This window comes from Alosa alosa, chromosome 14 (genome assembly GCF_017589495.1).
Source record: "Alosa alosa isolate M-15738 ecotype Scorff River chromosome 14, AALO_Geno_1.1, whole genome shotgun sequence".
Lineage (NCBI taxonomy): Eukaryota > Metazoa > Chordata > Actinopteri > Clupeiformes > Clupeidae > Alosa > Alosa alosa.
The window spans coordinates 5,558,140-5,580,123 of NC_063202.1; the positions used below are offsets into that span (position 1 = coordinate 5,558,140).

Here is a 21,984-nt window from a genome sequence, read left to right on the forward strand (position 1 = left end):
AGAGAACGAGCACATCAGCATATTCCCCGTAGCGGCCGACAGCCCTTCTCTCCGGGATAGAGGAGGAACGCTGAACCTCACCGCATCAGAGTCTACTGTTACTCCAGCTTTGTTCAGCAGCACAGACAATGTCTTTCTTTTGCAGGTTTCCAGACAGAAAAAGCTGTTCTTTTCAGGCTGGTTTTTCCACAGCATAAACCAATGTGACATTGTGTGTGTGTGTGTGTGTGTCTGTGTGTGTGTGTGTGTGGCAGGTCGAGGTCTATCAGTGGAGCATCTTCATGTCTGTCCACCAGCCCTCTCAGCAGTCCCAGGGTAAGTTTGTGCATTCACTTGCACACTCTTTCTAACACTCACTGTTTACCACACTCACTCACTCACTCACTCACTCACTTACTTACTTACTCACTCACTCACTCGTTCACTCACTTGCTCACTCAGTCACAGGCACTCAATCTCCGGGCTCTGTTCCAATTCCCACACTACGTCCCATCATGTGCACTTGACCGCTTCTGAAGCACACTTCTGGAGTGGAGTGTGGATGGGGGGTGCGTGCTCATTCATTCACATTCAGTGCTTCAGTGCTGCTGTCACCTCCACTGTGCATGACCCGGCCTGCTGTAGAGGATAGAGGCTACAGGCTACAGGCTTCTCCCTTGCCACACTCTTTGAAAGATGTTGGGTTCTTGTCCCTTGAGTGAAACTCCATACGGTTCCTGTTGGAGCTACTGTACAGTTCTTCATGGAACTGTACGGTTCCTTAAATGAGAATTTCGGTGTGATATTGACCTAAAGTGTGTTGAAACATGATACAGAGTGTGTAAAGTAGCAGCTTCCAGTAGCAGCAACTGGAATCCATGCATTTCTACTGAATTATTTTTGGAATCTGGTCCCTTATCATACAGTACCTGTTCATTAAGTACTTTCGTCATTTCGACTTATATCGTGACTAAATTTAAGATGGCGTGAGCAGGTAAACTCCTTAAGGTACTGTCTGTATAAATCGTCTTTTAAATAAACTACCAGTGCTTTTTTAAAGTTCTCAATATCTCATTTTAAATGTCAAGGCCCTCAGAAGTCTACCAATGAAGTATGGAGCTACTTTGAGCCTCGTAAATGGTGTAAAACAGTTTATTTGCATGGCTAGGCCGATGCCCGAGGCACACCCATTGAAAAACTGTTGGTAGCAACGGCTAACTAGCGCCAGATTTCTGAGTGCAGGGGACAAGCCAAGATGTGCTATGAGACATACGTTCACACTCGGTATCATGTTTCAACACACTTTAGGTCAATATCACACCGGAATTCTCCTTTAATGTATGCTGGACCAGGCATCTGGAACTATGGTTTATTCCTGGCAAAACAGGTGTTCTACCTGTTAATATATAATGCCGTGAAGAGTGCATGGAATCTTGTGGAGGCATTAGGTAGAGCTGAGGAATGTGTACAGTACATTACAACCAAAATGGGGTAGTTCCACTGGACTATAGAATGAATCTCTACTTGAAGAGTGTGCTGCCCTTCAAGCCTACAGTTCTCCATGGACAGAAAAATGTGTATTTTTATGCCAAATCAGTGAGTGATTATAGATGCAATTTTGCAATTTTTTTTAAAAAATGTCAACACCCTCAGTAACATTTTATTAGGTATATTACACTTAGCAATGCACACTTAACTTATACAGACTTACACATCCCAGAGAAAGATGAATAAGGAAAACAAATGCTTTAAGATCACTTTAAGATCACTTTAAGTGCGATATGTTGGTTCCATGGTCAACTGAGGCATTTGGGAAGGGCTTGTTATGAGAATTTATTTTGAGTCTGATGTAAACATCTCAAAAGAAGCTTACTGTGTTGTCATGCAGGACCAGTTAATACAGGGATTCAGAGCCATACTTCTGTCAACACATTACGCACACACACACACACACACACACACTCAAACTAGACTGCTTTTTTTTTACATCTGGGCAGTTAGGAGGTAACTGTCACATGGATAGTCCATCTTGAGCCTCAGCATCTCACTATAAGCTGCCTAGTGCTCAGTCCCACCCCACTGGGCTGTACAAGTCAAGCTGTACAGCTAATAGCCGTTAGCATAACCAAGTGATCACATCTCAGTACAGCCAGTAGCCGTTAGCATAACCAAGTGATCACATCTCAGTATAGCCAATAGCCGTTAACATAACCAAGGGATCACATCTCAGTATAGCCAGTAGCCGTTAACATAACCAAGTGATCACATCTCAGTACAATCAGCTGAAGTAACTGAGCACTGCTGATGGAAATGTTCTAGTGAAACAAAATATCAGGGAATAAGTCATGGGATGTGGGTCACACAGTTTTATTTTTGGATGTAATTTTAATTCCACCAAGACTGTCGGCTCAGACATGTGAACGATATGTCCTTGGTTCCCTGTCTATCCCAAGTGTAAACAAACGTTGAATTCAGATTGTCTAGTTGAGGGTTTCAGTGACTAACTGTCACAGTATTGCCACTGGCATTTGTAGCATCATAAGGCTTCAATGAAATGCTTCTTTTGGGAGGATGTTTCTTGCTTTGGTTTGCTTGTAGGAATGCTTGTTATTTGAAACACCTCTTTTAGTTCTTTCTTCACAGCCTCCGTGCTTCCAGATTGGCTGGATTCACTGTTAGCCTGCTCTGATTGGGTGGCTTTGCTGAAAGGTCTGTTCTGATTGGCTGACTCTGCTGTAGGCTGTGCTAATGGCATGTCTTTTTTTGTTTCTTGTCTTCCTTTCTGCACTCCCACCTTCTGCTGCTTTCTGTGTCACCTGTGTCTGTCGTTTCCGAACATTTCACTCCTCATATTGTGTGTGTGTGTGTGTGTGTGTGTGTGTGTGTGTGTGTGTGATGGTGCATGCGCTCCTGGTAGCCTGTGCGCCGCTTTTTCGTTCCGCCCCAGTCTCCCGACTTCTGCCAGTCGCCCAACTGCAGCCCCACGCACTCCCCGCGCGGCGGGCCCCGCCTTAACGGCAGCGGCCCGCTTTCCCCTCGGACGCGCATCCCGTCCCACGCTGACCCCAAAACCCAGACGCTCCCGGCCAAGCCACGCTCGCCCCACAAGCCCCTGCAGACCACACGCTCCAACCCCCTGCCCCACACCGGCCCGCCCCCGTCCCACGTTCAGTCGGAGCCCTCCACGCCCTCGTCCCCGTACCAGCCCCTGCCCTCGCCCATCCTCCACAGCCCGGCGCGGGCGCGCCGCTCGCCCCTCACCGTGCCCCCCAAGCTGGCCATGTCGCCGCTGTCGCCCGTCTCGTCCCTGTCGCCCCTGTCGCCGGTGCGGCTCCACCGGCTGCACCCGGAGCTCACGGCCAAACCTGTGCCCCCCTGCCTCCTGCCCCAGGTGACGCCGCACGGCTCGCCGCGTGCCAGCCCGCTGCCCACGCCCAAGGGCACGCCCGTGCACACGCCCAAGGAGAGCCCCGCCGGCACGCCCAGCCCCACCCCGCCGCCCAGTCCCTCGCTGGGGGGACTGCCCTGGAGGACGCGCCTCAACTCCATCAAGAACAGCTTCCTGGGCTCGCCACGCTTCCACCGCAGGAAAATGCAAGGTACCGCTGCCATGGGAACAGCACGGGGGCTGATGGGCTAGAGAGAGGTGTACTACACTGTCTGCACATACAGGATTGTCTTGTCCATCTGTTCTTTTTTAGATTTCTTACTTTTTGGGGGTGGAGGGTAGGGGTTGATTGATTTTTTGTCTTTGTTGTTTCTTTTACAAATGTCATGGACCATAACATGTTTTTGAAAATTCTAATGAAAATGGAAAGTTTTTTCTACAGAAATAAAGCATCAGAGTTACCACAATCAATATTTATAACATTTCAAAAGATAGTAAAATCAACTCAAAAGTATTTTTTCAATAATAAATTACAAATGAAATTAATTATTCAATTATACATTATAACATGAAATAAGCATTCCCTAAGCATTTTCTATTCAATTTTAATCTATTCTATTCCGTTGTACTTTATTACGTAAGATTCGCACTATGTAAAGCGTAGTGTGATTGATTGAGGTTAATGTTTTATCTGCGTTGGTGAGATGGTGTCCCTTATATAACCTCCCACTTTCTCACATGTGCTTCGCTCTGCAGTTCCCACCCAGGAGGACATGTCCAGCCTAACGCCAGACTCATCACCCGAGTGAGTCTCTCTTTCACACACACACACACACACACACACACACACACACACACACACACACACACACACACACGCATGCACTCATGCAGAATTGAAAGCATAATAACAGTCTAATGCATTCTCTAGGCATACTGTACACCAGGGGTTCTCAATTTTTTTGGTGCCAGGACCCCCTGTGGGGGAGAAAATATCCCGAGGAACCCTTCAAAATTGTACAAATTAAGCATGTCATTTGTATTCTCTGAAGTTGGGCCAGGTTCACTATCATGTGTTTTCTGGCAAGTGTGTAACTTGATCTGTCTTTTGTCAACATTTTGCATCACTTGATGATGGTCTGACTCAAACATTTCTCCACATTCATCAGCTAGCTAGTTGGCAAATAAACCATTTAATAAATTAACCATCTGAGCAGCAGTAGGAATCGTTCTTCGTTAACTGATTCAAGATCAATGTTAATGTGGGTGAGAGCAAACAGACACACTTTACTTTAACTTTACTTTACTTTACACATATCTGACCATGTTTCACATTATTTAAACCAGTTGTGTTGTTGTCCAAAGCTACTGTCCAGATGTTTGTAACATGGCTGAAATGGGTGTAAAAGCAAGCTAGTGGATGTGTTGTGCTGTACATGCCTTGTGTTGCCCACCCTCGTCCTCCTGGGTTTGTGTGGAGGCCCCTCCAGCAGGACCCACAGCTCCTGGGACTCAGCAGTGCGACTCTCAGTCTGATGCTTCTCAAGTCCTTCATGAATGTTTTATATAGCTTAGTGCTTTTACTCGTGGCGTTGTTTTTAAAGCCTTACATGTGGTGTGTGTGTGTGTGTGTGTGTGTGTCTGTCTGTCTGTGTGTGTTTACTGTGTGTGGATTTGTAACCATCACAGGGAGTTGAATTTTGGATTTTGTAAAGAAGGCTTATCTAAGATGCATACATACACACACACACACACACACACACACACACACACACACACACACACACACACACACACACGCACACCAAACACACACACACCACACACGCACACCAAGCACGCAGGCACACACACACACACACACACACACACAAACGCACAATCACACAATCACACCGTATCTGAATTTGCTGTCAGCATAAGGAACCAGAACATAGCACTAGCATTAACCTACGGACCTCGGTATGTGAATGCTTCCCTGTACTTGGTGGTTTGTGTGTGAGAGTAAATGCTAGCAAAGCATTCTGGGTTTGCGCTGAATCTGCTGCTGGAAGCCTACAAGCCACAGACAGCAGCTAAAGCCATCAGTCTGCCTCAGGGATGGGTTTACTGCAGCACCAAGTGCTCCCAGCAGTCTCTGTGCACAGCTCACATACTCCCCCTGTTGGCAGTTGCAGATGATTGCACCATTATTTTGCCTACCTATTGGATGGAATATGCAGAAAATATTGCTCTTGAAATAAGATTGCAGTCCTTTAATCTGCAATAAAAGGGTTTTAATGAATAATTGGAGAAGTACTTCTGTTAAATAAGTATCCTCATGTCAGTGATTTAAACAGCATCTTAATTAATCACACTTAGTCTAATAGTAGCCCATGAGAGTATATTCTGTTATCTGAATATCCAAGTGCTAATTGTGGCTATTGTATTTCTGGCTATCTTGACAGGCTGGCTAAGAAGTCGTGGTTTGGCAACTTCATCAGTCTGGAGAAAGAGGAGCAGATCTTCGTGGTGATCAGGGACAAGCCCTTGAGCTCCATCAAAGCAGACATCGTTCATGCCTTCCTCTCTGTAAGACATGCATTTGTTTTTCATTTCATTTTTCGCCACTTGCTTTGTATTATTTTTTTCCAACTCTTTGCTTCTACACTGGTATTTAGTGATGATGTAAGCTGTTTTTTAAAATTTCATAATGTCTGAATACACTGTCATCAATTCCCGTAGGCTATTGGCTGTATAAGATGATGAACAGTACTGTATATGGTGTTATTTGAGTGAACAATGTCAATACAGTAAAAAAGTAGTGTAAATATATTGTAACAGAAGATTAATACTTTCTGTCTCTTTTGCTCTCTCTCTCGCTCACTCTCTCTCTCTCTCTGTCTTTCTCTCTCAGATTCCCAGCCTTAGCCACAGCGTGATTTCTCAGACTAGTTTCCGGGCTGAGTATAAGTCGTCCGCAGGGCCCGCCGTGTTCCAGAAGCCGGTGAAGTTCCAGGTGGACATCACCTACTCCGAGAGTGGCTGCGCCCAGAAGGAGAATGGCATTTACTCGGTCACCTTTACCCTGCTCTCAGGTACACAGGAGTGTGTGTGTGTGTGTGTGTGTGTGTGTGTGTGTGTGTTTGAATCATAGGTGATGTTTTCCTTCTTATATTACTGTTATTTTGGGTTTGCTTTATGTGAGCACTAGTAGAACAGCAAGCTCCATGAAAAACATTGATGTTTTTTTTTTTGTGTGTGTGTGTGTGTGTGTGCGTATGTGTGACTCTGTCTGTGTGTGTGTGTGTGTTTGTGTGTGTTCAGGTCCGAGCCGGCGTTTTAAGCGAGTGGTAGAGACCATTCAAGCACAGCTGCTAACCACTCATGACCAACCAGGAGTCCAACAAATATCTGGTGAGACTTCTCTCTCTCTATATCTCTCTTGATCTTTCCCTTTATCCCCCTTCTCTATAGGTCTCTTTCTATTTTGCTCTCCTTCTATCTCTTTTTCTCTGTATCTGCTCTGTCTCTCTCTCCTTCTTCTTCTTCTTCTTCTTCTTCTTCTTCTGGCTTGCTAACACTTGCATGGCAGCCCCATTGCTCCTGCAACAAAGCACAAGAAAAAAAGCACGCAAAGACCCACAAGTCACATTAGCACACAGCACCACACCTCACTCCACCCCCAAACCCTACACAATTTGACCTTTGACCTATAAGAGTGCATCACAGCTGATTATCTATACACCCTATCTCACCACAACAACATGCCACAATGCACTGCTTGTTTTGAGTACATCTTCAAACAACTGAAGAATGATTTGTTTTACGTGTGTTGCTCTTATATTAAGCAGACAAATGCTAAAATACTTTTTTTTTGCAATTTTGCTTCTTATTATGTAGCAAACGTATTACTTTTTTCTCACTATGTTTATGATATTTAGTCTTACTAAGGAATATGTTTGTCTCTCATGGCCAGTGATCTATGACATTTCAAACAACCAGCGAATCAGGAAATTATTTGATAATGTTAAACTGTATTTAGCTTCTAACTGGTTTGAATCCTCTTGTGAATCTGTGTCCCATCTAGCAGACATTTGAAAGTCACTTCTAGCAGGGCAGCTGACTAGACAAGAGAGATTTCACCCTTTCTACAAACGTTTCAGTGTTCAGACTTTTGACTGTGCATGCAATTTGATAACAGCTCCCTCTTCTGGCAAGACCAGTACGAACATCCATTTATGTAAAGTGGTATAATAGCTACTGGCATAAGACACAGAGGACAGTGAAACAATTAATGCAATAGAAAACTTTGAGGGACTGGAGCCTACAGGTCTGATGCAGAAATCTCTAACAGGTAGATCAGTGACACTCAGGGGGTCTTCACAGTTACTCTAGGTGGTCTGTCAAATACAGTAGTTTGAATCCAAATTTCTTCCATCCAAAAAAAGATTTACAAAATATGTTCAGAATCTGTCAACAATTGTTCTTTTCAGTGTTACAGTGTTGCAGTTTTACACTATTGCAAAGTAGTTCTATACATATACATTCTAACTCTACATTTGCCCTAGACATTGTTTTTGGCCTGGTTTAATAAGCAAGGCAATTTGATTATGATATGAAATAGGACGTCCCTCAACGGTGTCACCAGGGGTCCTTGGCCTGACAAACGCTGGTCTATGTTTGGTCTAATGCATGCGCTGTCCATGCGTCTAACTACTATGATACAGAGATTAAAAGGAATAACTTAGATGACTTTCTGATCTTAGATTCAGCCAGTTGCATTCCAGGCTAGATAAGACACCCAAATGGATTGTTGGAGCACTTATCAAAAAATGCATTGCCAGCTCTGGCATGTGTCTTCTCTGCTGTTTAAATCCACTCCTTTTCCCTCACCTTTTTTCAGTTTCTTTCTCCCACTGGTGCTCTCATCCTCTCTTCATCACTTCCTCTTCCTCTTCCTCTGTGCTGCCCCCTCCCTCTGCTTTCCCCTGTGTGTTCGGAATGCTGTGTGTGCCTGTGTGAGTGGATGGAATGGCTTGGGCTATGTGCACGCTTACAACACATGCTAAGCTTCAAGTCGTTTGAAATGTATTTTCTTGTGAATATCATTTTATGCAAGAGTTTATGGCAATATTGGTTTAATTGTGAAGAGGTGTATTGTGTCTTATTGTGATATGGTACCCAATATCCAAGTATATTATAATCCAATACACACACACACACACACACACACACACACACACACACACACACACACACAGTTTTTATCCAGAGGACCTATACAGGTAAACAAATGCTTTATATAGGAAAACAAAGAAAAGTGCTGCGTTTGAAGTGGCAGTATTTCTTTACCTGTCACTCTTATAAGATCACATTTACAATCCAATTTAAACTTCCTGGGGTAAATGTGAATAGTGCCATACCAGGACATAAATGCCCCTCTGAAGGATCTGATGGGGTCTGTCATTTTGAGGGTAACCCTCCCAATGCCCCTCCTGTTGCCCCAGACCCGTGTCGTCGCGCTGAGGGGCAAACAGGCAGACATCCCAAGAGTGGTAAGACCCCCAACCCCCACCCTGTACCCCACCCAGTACCCCACCCACCCCACCCTAAAGACTTTAGGGCATCATGAGCTCTGACATCAAACTGTCATAAGCATGTCTCCAGCCGTCTCAGTTAACATCTGCCAGACAGAATGGGGTTAACTCAGGGGAAAGAAAAACGTGAGCCTCTTGCTGCGGGTCCTAAGTTGCAGCAGAGTACACTGCATGATTAGTCGAATCCCAAGCGCACAAGCCGTGAGTAGCCCATGAGTAGCACCCAGTATTGGTAGATGTTGACTGGGAGGGTGTGGGTGGAGGTGGGGTTTGGGATTACAGACATACTTATGACTTTGTCATGTAGGATTCATGGTGGTATCCTCTACCCCTTCAGCACATTTTAATGCAAGTGACACAATCTTTTCCTGCTGACAGGTTGCCACTCACTCAACCCTTAGACAGGAGCACACATATTTAAACACATCTGGGCACGTCAAAGTGAGACCCACCTCACACTAATGAGGCCACACTAACTCTGCACTCTGTGTTTGTGGGAATGTGATTTTGTGTCCACAGTTTGATAACCTAACCTGTATGTGTAATCAAGACTACAGATGTGTTGTTGGTGTTGCGTGTGTGTTAAGTATATCTTCCTACAGTGTGTATACGTGTGCGGGTGTTCTATATGTGCATGGGATATTGCCTGTACAAGCATGTGTGGTCCTATGTGTCCACCAGATCACTGTTGAATTCAACGTAAGAATGCCTACAGGGCCTCTGAAGGGTTGCACTTAGTACACACACATACATATACACACATACACACACACACGCGCACACACACACACACACACATACACACACACACACACACACACACACACACACACACACACACACACACACACACACACACACACACACACACACCTGCCAGTGAGCCATGTATAATGCTGTTATAAAACACTTACATTCAATTAGTGGCTAAAACCGTATGCAGCTGTGATAATAATAACCACTGCAGTATTTTCTGACAATCATATACACCGAAAATGGCAGGACATATTTCACAGTATAAAATTGAAATGACTATGCAGTGGGTCTAGTAATGGTATGCTTATAGAGTTGTTTTATAACAGCAATAAAAACCCTTCAGAAAGTGATGAGAGATTTTTGCTGGTAACACCCACAGATCTTCCATTTTGACGCCTAAACAGAAAGCTCTGTGTAAATGCTTTGACTGCCAATGGTAGCTTCTGAGTGTCAGGCTACTGTGCAAGTCATGACTGAAAAGTCAAATTATCTTCACTGACTTACAGTACTTACTAACTCTGAGTAATGTTGTGAAGATTACACATTATGTAGGGGCAGCCGTGGCCTACTGGTTAGGGTTCCGGACTTGTAACCGGAGGGTTGCCGGTTCGAACCCCAACCAGTAGGCACGGCTGAAGTACCCTTGAGCAAGGCACCTAACCCCTCACTGCTCCCCGAGCGCCGCTGTTGTTGCAGGCAGCTCACTGCGCCGGGATTAGTGTGTGCTTCACCTCACTGTGTGCTGAGTGTGTTTCACTAATTCACGGATTGGGATAAATGCAGAGACCAAATTTCCCTCACAAGATCAAAACAGTATATATACTTATACTTATACTTATACATTACAGTTAACTCAGTGTCCACAGGGACGATATGGGGTGTTATCTTCTGTCTTGTACAGTTGTTTTTTTTAAAAGGTTTTCCAAATCTCTCATGCACTATGCCCATTCCACTTAGGCAAGACAATATGGAGACTCCACGAGCCACGGCATCCATTCTGCCTCCTGGCTGTAGTTCAATAACTAGACTGGAAAGATGTCACAATAATGCAGTTTTGCTGCCATACCTATGGTCTTTGTTATTTTACAATCTGATTTTCCAGATGTTTCAAAAGTATGGCAGAAAGTAAAGTAGTTCGCTGCAAGAATGTTGAAAGCTATCTTACGTAAAAACAAAACTACCTAAAATGGTTTCAGTCGAATCCGAGTGATTTGGCTGTGTTGACTGTAGCTGAGTGTAGCATGTGTGGTGATTTTGGAGTGGCATGGAGTCTCTTGCCGCCTTGTGCTCATCCTTTGTCACACCCTCTCTTCCCAGAGAATCTCATTGTTCATTTGTTTGTTTGTTTGTTCTCTCTATCTGTCTGTCTTTCTCTCCCCTCTCTCTCTCTCTCTCTCTCTCTCTCTCTCTCTCTCTCTCTCTCTGTCTTGTCTTCTCATTTGTGCCCCCAGGTAGTCCGTTGAGTAACTTCTTTGACGTAATTAGGCAGCTTTTTTCAGACGAGAAGCACGGTCAGGCGCCACGCTCCCCCGGCACGCCCAGCAAGCACGGGGCTGCCAACGGCAGGAAGCCAGAGCCCGAGTCCTCTGACTCTAAGAGCCAAGCGGGCAAAGACAGGGCCCAGCCTCCCTCGCCCACGCCCTCCCCCTCCCCCTCCCCCGCTGGGACACAGGAACAACCTTAAGAGAGGGGATTTTATAGTAGAGGACTAGATTTCCAAAAAGAAAAGAGAAATATAAAGTAAAAAAGAGAATAAAGATCATAAAAGTTAAATCTAGGAAATAACTGGTTGGTTTGAGCTACCAACAATTTCTTTTTGTACAATGATTGGAATGAACTGGAACTGTAAGCAAATTTCTGTTTTAAAGGCACAGGTGCAGTCTAACCTTCCCCTCATTTGTTTTTCATTTGTTTTTATTTGATCATTGTTTTCTATTTGTCTCCTGTACACAGTTTGGTGATCGCTTGGCTTGTTTTCACTACCAGGAATTATCCAGAAAACGTATTAAAGTTCCACCCCTGCCATCTCAAGAGGACACTTTGACTTTTAAGGCAGGAGGTTCCTAAGGACAAACACCCATCACAATGTTTTTACATGTCCCCATCGTGACTCAGAGAGAATAGCCATTATGTGAAACAAAATGTCCCCACCAAAATGTCCCCATAATGAACAGTACCAATGTACATACCTCTCCTTTGTCCTCATTATGCATCATCAAATACACTCTGCTGTGCGTCCCATTGGCCGTAGCAGATGGTCTGCACTGCTCTCCCCAACAACCTCCACCCTCTCCCTCTCCTCACCTGCTGGATTGTGGACGACAGAAGACTGGGAGAAAAGCCTTAAGACAAATATGTTCTTCAAGCACATAGTCTCTCTCTCTCTCTGTTTCTTCTCTACCCAACACATGTAGGCATACACACACACACACACACACACACACACACACACACACACTTGGATGTATAAAGCTACAAGAAGAGAGAGAATGTTAGCACAGACATAGGATCAAATGGGGAGTGTGGTGGAGACCGCCACAGTGGCACTGGATTGTACTCCTTCTGTAGAATTACTTTCTGAATGAACCATCACTGCTCTCTAATGGACTTGCTGTAAATGAAATGAGATCCTAGTGGCAAAAACGAAATATTGGGTACATGCCACTGCAATGGGGTAGGCAAAGTAAGACACAAAGGAAATATTATGTTGTACAGACTAGATATGTTTTTATTGTATTACAAATGTCTAGCTGTGACATCGATCAGGCTGTGTATCTATTTATTTTTTTTGGTCATTTGTGGTCAAAGTCACTTCTATGTCACCTTTGATTGGTGTTATGCATTATTGATGTTTGATTCTGTTTGTTTATTTTTTCTTATTCTGTATTTAATGTTTTTAATATTTTTGAAGGAAGCATCTGCAGGATTCAGAGAATCATAATTGTGAATATTTTTGTAATTTATTTATTTGGTTTTAATGGTGAATGTCTTGTCTTTCTGTTAATATATATACAAATACACACACCTTAATTTATTCTACTCTTAGGTATTTATAGGAACAAAACGGGGTAGATAGTTGACAATTTGTCGTGATATCAGGGCATCATTGACCAGAAGTTTTTGGCAAATATTTTCTCCTATACTTATGGTTGAACTGGCTAACAGTATGTGATCAAAGACACCTGTTTTTTTTTTTTTTTCCTTTGTCCAATTTGGAAAAAAGCTTGTATTGTATGTTCAATTATTTATGAGTAATTTAAGAATGTAGACTAGCATTTTGGGGAGAGGGGTGACCCACTGATGTCTGTCTCTGATGTCTCTTCTTGTTGGCGTGCAACTGGGGGCTGAGGGTGTGGGAGTGACTCTCAAGGAGACTGGCTGTAAATAGATTTCTTTCTTGGGGAATTAGGGGGATGGGGTTCCACATGGCACTTGGTTGCAGGAGACCTGCTCCTGGGTTTGATCTTGTAATGCTGTTTGCATGTCCGGCGGCCGAATTTTCTTTGCATGATGTTGTAACCGTTAGATTTCCACAGACCTTGTAATCCCAAAGCTCTCCTGTTTTGTTTTGTCTTGTTTTTTTTTTTTGAAGGGGAAAAAAGTGTCTTTTATTCTTTTATTTTTTTCAGTTTGTTCGTTTGGTTTCATTTTGCCCTCATTTCTCCTGTATCTATATTTCTGTATTCTCTCTCTCTCTCTCCCTCTCTTCCTCTCTTCTCATGTTTTTGTCTTTGTGTTCCTCCCTGGGCCCCCCCTCGTCCTCGTCCACCTCCTCTGTGTGCTCCCGGTGAGATCTCAGCACTCTCCCTAGCCCTGGTGGCTGGCACAGCATGGAGGTGGATCCATGAATAAATAAAGCAATACAGATTGTACAGGCGTCTGTCCAGTGCTTTCGTGGCCACACTAAGGTGCTTACAGTGCAGAAGGCAAACATTATGCATGAAGGTGTGTTTGAGTACAACAACCAGGCCACACACACACACACACACACACACACACAGTGTTGTTTATAAATCTGTGAAAATGTTGACAAATAAATCAATATGGTTTTCCAACATATGGAACTAGTGCCATGTTAGGTAATGCAGATTAGTATGAAGAGCTGTTGTTTGCTTAATTAATAAATTTCAATGTTTTCGTGCACTATGACACTGCGCACACTTTTGTGAAATATGACCTGCACCTGCAAGTTTTGATTAGATTTCAGTTTATATACATTTTACAAATTGCAGCTAATGCTGTACAGATATGTATTTACAGAAAAATACAGACATGAAATATTTAAAGTTACAGTAATCAGGGATAATATACTCAGTAGCAAGTTGTTAAGCTGTTTAGATATCCTGAAGGTCATGCCCTAATCAAAGTTTGCTTCTTTGACAGTAGGACTGTGACTATCATAAATGTTGCCTGAGGTAAAGTTCATTGTATGTGGTGGAAAGACCTGATTAAACAGAGGGTGGAGCAGTGGTAGCATTGCCACCTGAGAAACAGCAGGCCCGGTTACAGTTCCTTAACCCACCATTGAGAGTCACTGTTGCATTGGATGAAAGCTTCTTATAAACCCCACTCACCACCAAATAATTACTGTAAGCTCCAACTCAGACATAAGGATAGGTTCTAGGCTATAGTGTTGAACCGTTTTGATTACAACCTCTTTAACTGCCATGGAATTCTAGAACACTGTACCCCCTCACTGCCAGAACAACATTCTAAATCCCCCAAAAATCTGCTGGATATTGTCAAACTGTATAAAGTACCTGTTTTCTGGTTTTACACTACTTTTTGATAGCTACAGTCACATAACAAAGGATGTTACACCACTGCCTCTATTTAAGGCTCCAAAAAACATTGTGAATGTCATTGTGGTTATTACAAACAGCAGTTGCACAATACAATTTGTAATATGTACTAATGAATTATCACCTCAAAAACACACACAATAGATAATATTCATAGGAAGATGTGTCATTTAATCAATTAATAATATATTATTACATACTCTAAATATTCACACATCTCATTATATCATTACAAAATGATTGAGTAGCAAACTTATAACATACAACGTGACAAACGGTAGGCGGTTTCAATTCAGATAAATCAGGTAGTCTAACAAACAGTGACATGTTAATCATGTAGTACCATGCATGTCATTATTTATGCTGTTCCTTTGCAATTAAATTCAGGTCCAGAAAGGTTTAGAATGACTAAACATAAACACCCCTGTAGTAAAACTGAACAATAAATATGAATAATAAGTTCTTTTTGCTAATTGAGGGGCAGCCGTGGCCTACTGGTTAGCGCTTCGAACTAACCGGAGGGTTGCCGGTTCGAATCCCGACCAGTAGGAACGGCTGAAGTGCCCTTGAGCAAGGTGTGTGCTTCACCTCACTGTATGTTCACTGTGTGCTGAGTGTGTTTCACTAATTCACGGATTGGGATAAATGCAGAGACCAAATTTCCCTCACGGGATCAAAAGAGTATATATACTATTGGTGGTATTGGTGACAAACCAAGATACTTTGCACATGACAATTTGCAGATCATAAAAGAAAAAATGTCCACCTGCTGGGGTGTTTTTTTAACATCTGCAAACAGTAAAGGACTGACACAGGTTAAGTTCTTGTGAGCACACTAACAGCAGAGACCAGTATTGTGCCTGGGGAGCAACCTATATGTGGCCACAATACTCATGTTCTCTGTGATTCATTTCCTATTTTGCCTTTGAAAACACATTGGATTAGATCCATGTTTCATTTGAGTATACAGCTACATGTAATAACTGTTGAAGTGAACAAAAAAGAACTCTGAACATCTTTTGGAAACTAGTGTACTACTAGCCAGCTACTTGCTAGCCAGCTATAGCCAGTTCAAGTTTTGTATAGATTTCTAAAAATGAACAGTAAAACCTCTACACTGGTAGAGATTTGAACAAATAAACAATATCAGTTCAAGTTTTGTATAGATTTCTAAAAACGAACAGCAAGACCTCTACACTGGTAGAGATTTGAACAAACAATAAATATCAGTTCAAGTTTTGTATAGATTTCTAAAAATGAACAGTAAAACCTCCACACTGGTAGAGATTTGAACAAACAAACGGTAAATATCAGTTCAAGTTTTGTATAGATTTCTAAAAATGAACAGTAACTGATTGGAAGAACTAATTATTTGAACTGATTGAAAGAATTGATCATTTGAACTGATTGAAAGAACTGATCATTTGAACTGATTGAAAGAACTGATCCTTTGAACTGATTGAAAGAAGGCTGATTTAACTGATTGAAAGTGCTCCTAGACGACCTAGGCTGGTAGTGGTGGATGCCTGAGATGGAAGATTCTGTAAAAGAAAAAAAACTATATTTAGAGAAGAAAATTCAAACAAAATGGAACATTTTGGCAAATGTCTACATTTATAGTTATTAGCAGTGTAATTTAACGTGCATAAATAACTTTTATATAATCAATAGTAGTAATTATTAGTTGTATGAAACAAGGAAAATGCATATCAACATATTAAAATTAATGTAATTTGGTACTAGCAGATACGCATAATAGATAGCCTACTATAATAAGCAAACAACATCTCACCAGTGTTTGTACACAAGCTTTGTATGGTACATCTCAAAGCAGTCAGTGGGGCACAGTGCAGGGTGGTCTGGACAGGTCTTGCAGAAGAAAGGTGTCTGTTTCCTCCCTCTTCGTGCGTCATCTGGACTGCGCTTCCGCGTGGAACAGACTTTGCAGTCCGGACGCGATTTCTCGTGTTGTCCGAGAAAGTGTCGACCAGTGAGACTCACGGGCACTAACGGCTCCCACACACAGCTGCGTTCCGTCAACGCATTCCAGTGGGTGTTCCCGACGGTAGCTATGCAAATGACTTGAAGTAAAATCGTAATGTGATTGGTTGGTGCCGTCCGTAGATTGGCTTGCGGTGCCGTCTGTCGGTGCAGCAACAGCTGAACTCCTCAACGCGAGCAGCGGGAGAAACGCGACGCGACGGACCCACAATTCAGTTCGGCAACGGATCACGTGAGCCCACTTAAAGTGAATGGGATGCGTCTCCAGCAACGCGATGCACGCAAGGGGGCAGGCGAATTCCCGGAAGTAGAAGAATCGACGTAGGCTGGAGGGACCACCTCTCTGCTAACTCCCATAGAAGTCCATTCATTCTAGGATTTTTTTTGAAATACCATAACTTCATATAACATATATCCTGTGCTGATATTGTAGCTTTTGTGTAATCAACATAAACACTACAAAGGCAAAACAGACTCCACTACATCGTCCGTAACGTTGGTTACCCGTAAGAAGAATGGTTAGCTTGTTCGGTTGGAGGGAAGTTAGCTTTGACGTAATCTCTTTTCGCGCCGTAGGGAGATCACCGTATTGTTTGGATAAGAAGCTCAGTCTACCTTACTGTCTATGACGGTAACTCGTAAGCAAAACCTAGCATACACGACCGTATGTTAAGGTAAAGCATTACACAGAGGCAACCTAATTTTTTTTTTAAAAAACGGCAGTAATCATGTCAGAGGTTTTCGATGGATTGACCGTAGGTCGGAAAAGTGGAAAGAAAATAGCTTCAAGGCTATAACTTTTTTGTTTTGTTTTAGCATGACTGTTTTTGAAGATGATCATGTATGGTAGCTTCAACATTAACACGACTTGGTGAGGATGATATTAATAATAATACATAAATAAATGTTTAACTTTGAAGGCGAAGGAAATGTGAGAAGAATTTCTGTGTATCTATCATATGAGTTACAAGATTCAGTTCTATGGCTATCGTCACGAAGTTAAGTGTGAGGCTGCGCAGTACTGGGGGGACCAACTGAAAAATCGTTCTATTTGACTCAGTGCCCTCCCATTGAAAACGACGGAGTCTGTTCGTCCATTTCTTTTATTGTCTATGGATGCACGCAGCTGTATGTGGGACCCGTAACGGTATGCTGATTGGCCCGGGAGGTGGAGTGAGCTAAATTTGCATCCGTCTCAGTAGCCCTCTCACCACAAGCTCGCGGAATCCAGCAGACTGCATTGTATTGCCACTTTCCTTGTGTAAGATGTAGGCATTCACAAGTGCGACCTCTCGGATATGATGGAACAACCGATGGTACCACTTCATTTCTCGGTGTTGGTAGCTGTAATAGGAGCATAGCTGGTCTCCGCGATCTACCCCTCCCATAAAGCGGTTGTAGTCCTCCACGCTCTTTGGCTTGCGCAAAGTTCTGTAGCCATCAGGCCCTTTGCTACGCACTCGTTTGGTGATAACGAGATTGTCGTGCACTGTGGAGAGGACGGTGACTGTACCAGCATCACGAAAAGACGCAGTTAAAAGTGGACGTTTTTCAAATAACACCGGGGGATCTAAAGGCCGCGATTTCAGACCATGGAGTTGAGGGGGCATGCCTTTCACGCGAACAGTTTCACACGCGCCTGTGTTTTGCCGGTGGAGCTCTTGGAAAAGAGCGGGTGAGGTGTAGTAGCTGTCAGTATAGAGACTGTGTCCCTTCCCCAAAAGCTTGGCTTCCCTTAGCAAGCCAACAACTGAACTATGGCCAATACCCAGACAGCGATCGTAGTTGAAGGCCCCTCCAGTGTATACGTGCCACAGGTACGTGTAATTACTTGTCGCGTCTGATAGGACAAAATTCTTCAGACCAAACCGGTGTCTTTTATTTGGCACGTACTGACGAAAAAACACCCTTCCACGAAATGAAACCATGGATTCATCAATGGAGAGGTGTTCGTGGGGGTAGTACTCGCTCTGAAAACTCTTCAGGACTAGATCCATAAGTGGGCGGATTTTAAAAAGTGGATCATAACCCGGCTGACCTCTCTCCAACCTCAGAGAGTTGTCATTGAAGTGGATGCAGGAGGACAAGAGCTGAAAGCGGTTGCGTGTCATTACACGGGCGAAATTTGGTGTCAAGCCCAGTGAACTTTGGGTGCTCCAGTAATCAGCGATTTGAGGCTTTCTAGTCAGACCCATGCTGATCTGAATGGCCAAAAACGCCTCCATCTCAGAGCGATCAGTGGGTTTATAGTCACGTAAACGAGAGTGACTCGCTAGCTCGGTGGAAGCTAACGCCTCAGCATAGCGGTTTGTCTCAGCCACCATGAGATCAATAGCACAATCGCTAAAAAGGCTTTAAAAAAAGGTATGGATCACTACAATCCCAAACTCTCTGCGGACCAGGTCGTGGGTTGGTGTGTACAAAAGGGATCCTCCCATCAGATCGCTTCCTCTCCCCCTCAGTGGCCACCGTCTTGCCTGTCACATCTAGCCACTCCCGCGGGGCGTCTCCCTCACCACAGCCAGTGAAGTCGCCGGCCTCGGTGAAGTTGCCGGCCGCTCCTCCTTCTTCGACTCCCTCCTCGTCCTCCCCTGGACCACACAGGACCCCCTCCAAGTCCTCCTCTCCAAATCCGAAAAACTCCTCATCGCTGTCACTGTCCCAGTTGAAATTAAAACTCTCCTCCATGGTCGTAAATTCACGGTACCGCAATCGCAAACTCTCTCTGTGTGCTAGCTAGATAACTTGATATTTAGCTGATGCTAATTTGTTTCTTGAAGTTTGTGAATGACGTAATTAGCATATTTGTGAAATATTAACCAATCGTGATCTGTCTAGAACATGTTTACTATCATATCAACATAGCAACAGCACAGTATCTTTGGTAACGATGTTTTAATTGGCTACATGTTAGCGCGGCAATGATGATGCTCCTTGGGCGCACATATGCACCCTTGGCATTCTAGAACACACTCATTGTGGGCGCATACTGTATGCACCGTTGGCAGTAATCGGGTTAAAAATGATCCCATAAGAGACAACAAGATGATCAACGTGTTTAAGAATGTCAGAATTTCTGTCTAAATTGCATGTGAATGTCCCGCAATAGGTGATACTGTATGAGGACCCTGAGATTGTGAAGGATGAGCTGCCTTTGGTGTTTGATAGTGTGTTGAACACTTCTATGCTGAATATGTTCACTGCCACCGTTAGCTCAATGATCATTTATAACCACACACTTTGATTCAGCACCAAAGCCCAGATACTCCTCACCAAGCCCTGCTCACCCCACAAGCTCCTGCTGAGCGCGTACTCAGACCACTCCTCCAATTACATGATGTCTACTGTATATGGAGAGTACAATACTGGGGGAAAGTAGAGGGGAAATTATTCCTAATTTTCTTGGTACAGGAAAAAGATTGCAGCAGTATCATGGTACACAGTTTTAGGATTATTTTGATCTAGTCCATGATTCTGCATGAGTGTTGACTGGAATAAGAAAATGACAACAAAAATGGTTTGATGCAAATAAACATTTAATAGCATTTGTCATTATGATATCAATTTCAGATATCCTTTGTGAAATTTATGGAGAAATATAATGGTCAATGTTAAGTTCAAAGTTTAAGTTCTGTTTTTGGCAAAACAGCAAAGCTGTTTTTGTTTTTTATTCTAGTAGTAAATCGACCAAAGACATAGTTCTCCCATTTGGCTCCCAGTGTGTTAAATATATCTACAGGATCATCTAAATTTCCTGTCAAAATGTTGTTATCTTTATTAATTTTTTTCTCATCGATGATTGTTGTAGCTTTGAAGTTGTCTTGCCTAGCAACCAAGATTTGAACCTCCTCATCGGATTGCTGTACCCATGATTTAAAAGAAATTACCTCATGAATATGTATTCCTTCAAGATTATCCAGAAATGTAAGAACAAACTTCTGACCTTTTTGAGTACCTACATTACAGGCATAGAATATGATTTGGATGCTGCTTATCTCTTTGGTGACAATTTGGCTATTTCGCAGTTTAGCAGCTAGTGTATTTGCATCTAATCCACACACATAATTTTGGGACTTTACAAAGTGTCCATGGCAGTGGACTTGTATGGATAATTCTTTTATATCAGACAATTCCGTCTTTATATTTGTAATTGATTGTCCTTCCTTTGTCATAACAATATTGTTGTGGTCAAACATAGCAAGATATTGACGTATGTTACCATATTCTTTTTTGACCCCTTCCATTTTTTTCATGGCATGACCTACAAAGTCATCATTTTTGGGGTACACACTGGCAAATTGTATCACTGCACTTGGTTCTTTCCCATATATATCAAGATCTTCCTCCCTCAAGATGTTGATTAGTTCCTCTGTGAATTCACTCCTTTGCGTATCTGTACCACAAACCTTTGGCAGCTTGACTCTGAGGGTTTGGTAAGGATGATTATGCCCTTCAGCTTTAACTGCTTTTAATAATTCATTGGCTAAACTCTTTGGTAAGTGTCCTGCGACAGTTAACTTGGAGTCTTTGTCATCACATTTGGACTCTAGCCGGATCTCCACTGTATCAGCCTCATATATAAGAACCTGAGAGATACTATCAACTCCATTGCTCCACTCTTTACTAGCAAAATTATAAAGGTCAAGTTGCTTATTTGCAGCTATACTGATGCGCTTGTATTCCTCATGAGGAAACGTGAACAATTTAATTTCAGCATTCTTCTTTTCATCATCTAAGAAAAAGTAGAAATACATTTTTTCCCGGCCAATGGAAATGTCCTTATGAGACTTTTGGATCTCTTGTTCAAAGGTCTCTAGGAATTCAAAGCCACAAAATAACTGGGTGATCTTAGGAAACACTACTATGACAATAGCATCATCCTTAAACATTTTAGAGACTATATCAGCAATGTATTTTGCATTTTTGGCTCCACTGTCCCAAAACAAGTCTGAATGTGGATCTGTTGGAGTTTTTTGAGCAAAATCACCACTTATATAAAGCCTTATGTGTCTTCCTTTGACTGTATTTTTTATGTCTGCTAAACTCGTGTCCCTGAGGTCTTTAACATTGTGTTGGAATTGGTTTTTGATTTTCTCATATCTCTGATCGGTCGATCCATCGAGGCTGAGGTGAATGTGAACGGGTCCTGAAGCATTGCAGTGCACCACCAGCTGCAGGAGGGCCCCAACCAAAAGGACTGATGGCACAGTGATCTTCACCATGATCAGCTCGGCTCAGCTCCTGAAGAAACAACACAAGGCTACATCTCCACATGTTTTGGATAATATGTGCCGTCATACTTTTACTAGGCCACGCAAACTGTGCCCAGAGAATATGGAACTGTTTTTTTTTTTTTTTTGCTTAGTGCTATGTGTTGTCAACGGTTTTCTTGAAATTTTAAACTATATATTTTTTTTTACTGTATAGGCTACACACACACACATCTTGCTTATATCTGTATATAGTGTGTGTATATATA

The 21,984-nt window shown here is 42.9% G+C and overlaps 1 protein-coding gene across 1 annotated transcript in view; it reads left to right on the forward strand.

The window, feature by feature from the left end:
- The window catches only part of LOC125307151 (serine/threonine-protein kinase BRSK2-like), an 89,977-nt gene extending 76,403 nt beyond the window's left edge, over positions 1 to 13,574 (forward strand). Inside the window, 7 exon segments of the mRNA XM_048262980.1 lie at positions 255 to 315; positions 3,371 to 3,578; positions 4,124 to 4,172; positions 5,815 to 5,938; positions 6,264 to 6,444; positions 6,674 to 6,763; positions 11,154 to 13,574. Of these exon segments, the coding sequence (XP_048118937.1) occupies positions 255 to 315; positions 3,371 to 3,578; positions 4,124 to 4,172; positions 5,815 to 5,938; positions 6,264 to 6,444; positions 6,674 to 6,763; positions 11,154 to 11,386 (946 nt within the window). The 3' untranslated portion in view covers positions 11,387 to 13,574.
- Positions 13,575 to 21,984: the final 8,410 nt, after the last annotated feature.